At 42.4% G+C, this 6,731-nt stretch overlaps 1 protein-coding gene across 1 annotated transcript; it reads left to right on the top strand.

The window, feature by feature from the left end:
* Window positions 1–597: 597 nt before the first annotated feature.
* Window positions 598–4,929, top strand: KPNA2 (karyopherin alpha 2 (RAG cohort 1, importin alpha 1)). The gene is made up of 10 exons (XM_010002696.1): window positions 598–678; window positions 781–918; window positions 1,470–1,558; window positions 2,371–2,639; window positions 3,298–3,392; window positions 3,490–3,753; window positions 3,974–4,207; window positions 4,293–4,475; window positions 4,585–4,734; window positions 4,837–4,929. Exons 1-10 carry the CDS (start codon window positions 610–612, stop codon window positions 4,927–4,929), a joined length of 1,584 nt encoding a protein of 527 aa, XP_010000998.1. The 5' UTR covers window positions 598–609.
* The last annotated feature ends 1,802 nt before the right edge of the window (window positions 4,930–6,731 follow it).

The following is a 6,731-nucleotide window of genomic DNA, read 5'->3' as shown; positions in this document are numbered from 1 at the left end:
GAGAACGGCTTTGTGCTGAGCTCCTGGGGGTCTCTGTGCCTCCAGGTCCCAGCGCGGGCTGTGGGATAAATGGAGCCGGTCCTTATGCAGGAGGTTACTTGGCAGCTGGGCAAGGTGCAGGGGTGCCTGCCTGGTTACCAGAATAGCTGCACCAGCACAGAGCCTTCCTGGCTTGCGAGATCTCCCTGCTCCCAGCAAAGGGGGTGGGGGGTAGGACTGGGTGTCTGTGTAATATGGTTCTATGGCACCGTGAAAATAGTATTTAAGATATGTGTGTGTGCTGTCTGGGAAGAAAGACCACTCTTAATCCTACAAGCAGTGGTTCTGATCATGTTTGTGCCTGGAAGTGTCGTAAAACGCGGCGCACAGGCGTTTGCTGCTCTTGTCAGTGCTAGAGCTTGCTCTAATGCATAGACATTTAAAGAGGCAGCTGTTACCGTACTGGTATTTTCAGTCGTGACAGAACCCATTCTTGTGTCTAAAATGGAGAAGTGTCTTGTTCTCGAGTACTGATCCCAGATTTTAACTCTTGTGGACTAATCTTGCTGTTTACTGTTTGCTGTCTTTTCAGGCTTGTTTTCATCTGTTTCTCAAAATCTAATAAGCAAGATGTCTACCAATGAAAATGCCAATGCGGGTCGATTGAACAGATTCAAGAACAAAGGAAAGGATACTACAGTGAGTATTTTCCATGCAAATACTATTTTAAGTATCCATCATGTCTTTAAAAATTAGCTGTAAAAGCCAAGAACTTACTCTGAGTGTGTGTGTACCCTCCAGGAAATGAGAAGGCGGCGTATTGAAGTGAATGTAGAGCTGAGAAAAGCTAAGAAAGATGACCAGATGCTTAAAAGAAGAAATGTTAGCACTTTACCAGATGATGCTACTTCTCCCCTTCAGGAAAACAGGAGCAATCAGGTGAGAGTGCTCAGAACAGGCAAGCTTTCCAACTCCTATGGTTCTATGAAGCTTGGTGGTCTTGCAACATGAGCTCATGCAACTGCAGTAGTAGGAATCCCTTCTTGTGCAGGATCAGCATTACTACATACACATGACCAGCTTATGTCTGTACTACCAGATCTAATGGACAATACCCTTAAAACATATCCTAGGCAGTTGTGCTTAAGCCTAGTGTGAAGTGCTTGATGAAGGAAGCTTTCAGTAGTCAGATAAGTGCAGAGAAAACTGCAGCTGATGAGGTTTTGGAGTATAAAGGAAGATTATTTTAATAAAATAAACTGAGGTCTGCTTATAGTGTTGTCTAAAAGACCTTTGTGGTCATGAAGACGTGCAAGAAAACTGCAGCTGATGAGGTTTTGGAGTATCATCTAGTGGTATATTTTAATAAAGGAAGATGATTTTAATAAAATAAATTGAGGTCTGCTTATAGTGTTGTCTAGAAGACCTTTGTGGTCATGAAGACATGTGCCTCTCCCAACAAAGTGTTCATATGGCTTTTCATTGTACAGGTTTCAGCACACTGGTCAGTCGAAGAAATAGTCAAAGGAGTTAATAGTAATAATATGGAGCTGCAGCTACAGGCTACTCAAGCTGCCAGGTAAGGAGCTCAGAGGTAACCAGTCCAGCTGTGCAAGCCAGTAACTAGAAAGATAAAAGAACTGGCTGCTCATGGGAGCTATTATGGTTCTTCTCATCAGACACTGTTTCAACAGACACCCAAGTCAGCCTTATATGCAATGTTTAGTTTTACTGAACTTAGTCATCATTTTATTGCAACTCTGGGGCTTCTGAATGCTTAAAGTGCCTGAACTCTTTACTAGGAAGTACTATTTTTTTCCAGTGGTTTTGAGGTGACAGAATAATACCACTAGTCCATCTTAGAGTTGTAGCAGTGATAATAATCTCATTATTACAATAAAATAAGATCATTAAACTGTGTTAACACTTACTACATTATTTGAGTGCAGTGATCTACCTTGAAATAACATGAGCTGTAAGATAACTGGGGTTTGAAGAATGAAAAATTCATTTTTTCCTTCCAAATCTAAAATTGCCTTTAGCAAGTTTGTATATTGCTGCAGTGCTGCCTCTGGCAGTCATTAGCCTTCTGCCTGCTGAGAGGCCTCTAGCAATTCAGATGTGCTATGACTCCTGCAGGTCTGCTTTATTTCGGAGTCTGAACAGAACCTCTCATGTGGTGAAGACAAGCCAAAAACAATGTTAACAGAGGTTTAGGAAGCTAGTGTTCACCTTGTCTGTATCTCTCCACGTTGCATTAGGTTGACTTCTCTGAATGCTAAGGCAGTGCTAAAACTTTTATTTTTTTTAACATAAGTCTTTTTAGACAGTTTAATCTGTTGTTTAGATCTCTGCATGCAAAAATAATGCTTTGTTTGCTTTCCTCTTTAGGAAACTCCTCTCAAGAGAGAAGCAGCCTCCCATAGACAACATAATTCGGGCTGGTTTGATTCCAAAATTTGTCTCCTTCTTGGGCAGAGCAGACTGCAGTCCCATTCAGTTTGAATCTGCCTGGGCACTTACCAACATTGCTTCTGGCACCTCAGAACAAACCAAGGCAGTGGTAGATGGAGGGGCTATTCCAGCCTTTATTTCACTCCTGGCCTCTCCCCATACTCACATCAGTGAACAGGCTGTGTGGGCGTTAGGAAATATTGCAGGTATGTCAATATGCTCCATAACTCTTTCAAACCTACTCCTTTATTTAAAATAGGAGGACATTTCTACTGACATGTTCTGCAGTATGCTGAGCTTTGTGGGAACTCAGCTCTAATGCTTTGCAAGTGAAGAGTGTTGTGGACTGATGCTTACCTTCAGGTGTCTCATGCAATACCTGGCAACCTGTGGATTGTGTTACATGGTTTGCTTAAGTATTTCATTTCAGTTTTCATGGAGCTATATGACCATGTTAGAATACTTGGCTTTCCACATGTTTCACTGGAGGTTTTTGTGATTTATCTGTACTCTGACTAGAAGGAGGAAGGGAGGAAACAGCTGGCTTACATAATTGTGGATGTGATAGCCAATATTCCTTGTGTTGAGACAGCCACTTACTGATGTGACAGTACTATATATGGAAGCTGCTCACACACCTTTCAAGGTGACTTGATCTGCCAATGTTGAATCCCATTCTTACAGAACAAAACACAACTGGTCAAAAGACTACAGCTAATGACTGTCTTCTTGTTTCTAGCAGCTGTGCCTTACAAAAACTTTTAACTAACCCTCCAGCAGCAGAATTCATCCTCTAACACTGATTCTGTATGCATGTGTCCCTCTGTTCTGGTCTTCACCTGGCTGGTTTTCTTGTTTTGTCAGGGGATGGTTCTGCCTATAGAGATCTGGTTATTAAATTTGGTGCAATTGAGCCACTGCTGAGTCTATTGGCTGTTCCTGACCTCTCTTCTCTGGCTGTAAGTGTGCAGTATGATTCAAGTTAGTTTACTAATAAGTGAGCTAAAGAGGTCAAGTAACTAAACAGTTGCTAACCATTTATTTAAATTCTTGCAGTCTGGATATTTACGCAATGTGACCTGGACCCTCTCAAACCTGTGTCGTAACAAGAATCCTGCACCACCCATAGAAGCTATTGAGCAGATTCTTCCAACCCTTGTTCGGCTCTTGCACCATGATGACCATGAGGTGTTGGCAGACACGTGCTGGGCACTTTCCTATCTAACAGATGGTTCTAATGACAGGATAGAAGTTGTAGTGAAAACTGGATTGGTGCCACAACTTGTGAAACTCCTGGGATGTAGTGAACTGCCCATAATGGTAAGCTGTTAGACATGCAGGTGGTGTGATGGTGTGAGATCTTAGCATGCCTAATATCTGCTTATGTAATGCTAGTGAGGAGCTTCAAACTCATCAGTACATAGAGCATGCTGTTATCTGGGAAAGCTAGAGAAGAGAAGCATAAAGTATGGCTGTATTTGTTCAAGCACAGATTAGATGATACAGCTTTCCTGAGAATACTTTGGGTTTTTTTTTTCAGACTCCATCATTAAGAGCCATAGGAAATATTGTCACTGGTACTGATGAGCAGACACAGATTGTTATTGACTCGGGAGCACTATCTGTCTTTCCAAGCCTCCTTTCTCATCATAAAAGCAACATCCAGAAAGAGGCAGCATGGACAATGTCCAACATCACTGCTGGACGTCAGGATCAGATTCAGAGAGTTGTAGACCATGGGCTTGTGCCTTATCTCATTGGTATTCTGAGGAAGGTAAGCAACAGCTATTCACTATGTTGAGGCTTTTGCTATTACTGCTACCATCTGTGTTCAAATACTCTCCTTTTTACCTTCACAGGGGGATTTCAAATCTCAAAAGGAAGCTGTGTGGGCTGTGACTAACTACACAAGTGGAGGAACCATTGACCAGATTGTCTATCTCGTTCAGGCTGGGGTTGTTGAACCTCTGCTGAATCTTCTCTCAGCTAAAGACAGCAAAACTGTTCTAGTTATTCTGGATGCTGTTTCCAATATCTTCTTGGTAAGTGGATGCAGTGTACTCAATCATTGTCCAAGGTGATGCTAATGGTTATCCAGTAGTTAGTGCTATGTGGTTTTTTTTGAGGTTATTCCATGCTTGTCTCTTGCAGGCTGCTGAGAAGATTAATGAGACTGAAAAACTCTGCCTCATGATTGAGGAGTGTGGTGGTCTAGACAAAATTGAAGCTCTTCAATCACATGAAAATGAACAAGTGTACAAAGCCTCATCCACCTTGATTGAGAAATACTTCTCAGCAGAAGTAAGTGGCTGCAGGATCTTTTTTCCACCCTTATTTTGCATTCTAGCATTGACTGCTAGGTCAAAACACTGCTCCTCTTTCAAAACTCTTTTTCTCTTCTAGGAGGAAGAAGACCAAAATGTTGTACCAGAATCCACTGCTGCCAGCTACACTTTCCAAATTCAGGGCAATGCTCCAGATACTTTTAACTTCTAGATTTTTGCATATACTGCAGCCACCTAAAAGTTGTTTGGCACACAAATGGCTGCCACCTCTTTGTCTTAACAGTTCCTCTTTGTTTTTTCTGTGTTTTTATATGTGACCTGTAGCACTTTGTCCAACTGAAACATACTTGAACTGTTCAAAACTGTACATGTTAAGTGAATTTTTAACTGTAAACATAATTCTTTCTGAGAGATACTTGTTGTAAATACTTGTTCTTTCCCTGGCTCTTGCTGTACCTGTCAGGGATAAGAAGGCAAGTGGGCAATATAGGCTTCTCAAACATGAGCCCCTAATCTGCAAACCTCTTCCTAATGTTCTACATTACCTATTGCTGAAATCAATACACTAGTAGGCTTTTAAAGAGGTTTTATTCTTAAATGTCAATAAAGTTCTATCAATACATCACATTGAACTGTGTCAATTGCTCTCTTAAAAGCTGACTTTTTAGTAAGTATACCTTAAAAACAGTATGAATGCAAGAATGCAGGTCTAAACCATGGAAGATTCAATTCTGAAGATGGTAGTTTTAAACCAGCTTGCTGTGCGTAGTGGGCTTCTGTGGTGGTGAGAAGGCAGGAGTGGGGCAGGGAAGGTGCCTGTCAGAAGGCAAGGGGCTCTGCCCTCAGTGCAGCTTCCTCTGTAGTCCGTTTTGTACCTGTCAGGGATAAGAATGCAAGTTGGCAATACAGGCTTCTCACAAAACATGAGTATAGGAAATGCTTTGAAGCAATTGCGTGCTCTAGAGAACAAAAATGAAGACATCTTGGATTCTCTTCCTTTGATTCTTAAGTTTTTATAGCTACCTGCTCTGTCTATAAAGGTGGTTATGCAGGGCAGGGTTTTGGGGAGTGAGGTAGTGGGGGGGAAGAGCTGTAGTCTTGTTTCCAGCTTTATCTGGAAGTGTAGGCAATTCTGAGTTACCATAGATTTAGGTACTGCTGGATGGTGGTCATGGTAACACTTGTCTGTGTATACAGCCCTATCTCCTTATGATTGGCAGCAGTGGTGTTACCTGCAGAGCAGTCACATCAGCTTCTACTGGGCTCTTTAAGCCATGAGCTCCCCCCAGCTCACAACGTGGCTGGGGAGACTCATTGCCCTCACTGGTGTGTCAATGGGGCATTCAGATCTTATCAATCTCAAAAGATATTGCCTTGCAAAACTCACAGTATCCTGAACTCATCAGTGATGGCTTCATCCTTCTGACTGTACTGCTTCAACTGTTTTTTCTTTACCCCAAAACAAAACTGCAGCAAGTAATGTGTTACTATTGGAGTCTTTAAGGACTCAGGTGGAGTGTAACCCTGTTGCATCTTCTGATTGAGAAGCTGATGTGTTACTAACCTGTCTCTGCCTGTACTGCCCTGTGCAGGGTGAGACTGAGCTGTGGCTGCAGTGTGTTCCTTGTGCTGTTGGGAGAGGCTGCAGGTGGCACCCAGCTCCTGCAGAAGAAGCTGTAGGCAGTCCCAGGCTGAGAAGAACCCAAGTCTGCCACCACAGATACTGCAACAGCCTTAGGACCAGATTCTGGTATTATCTTAGTAGAAGTGGGAAGAACCATATGCCTGGCAATGCTAAAGCCTTTAATGTTCTGGAGGGAAAAAAAACCCAGACAGGGCTTTTATGCAGCTGCAGAGAAGCTTCTTGTGCCCTTTGCTTTGTCACCAAACTTGCAACATCAGTTACAAAATCATTATTTTCTGTGCAACTGTCTGTAGAGACCCGAAAATACTAACCTACCCAAAAACAATTATGCAAATTTACCCTCCATATGTGGAATCATTGGTTCCACC

Source organism: Chaetura pelagica, unplaced genomic scaffold (assembly GCF_000747805.2).
Source record: "Chaetura pelagica isolate M959 unplaced genomic scaffold, ChaPel_1.0 scaffold47, whole genome shotgun sequence".
Classification (NCBI taxonomy): domain Eukaryota; kingdom Metazoa; phylum Chordata; class Aves; order Apodiformes; family Apodidae; genus Chaetura; species Chaetura pelagica.
The sequence above is the reverse complement of the archived record's forward strand: the minus strand, read 5'-3'. Positions and strand labels throughout refer to the sequence as shown.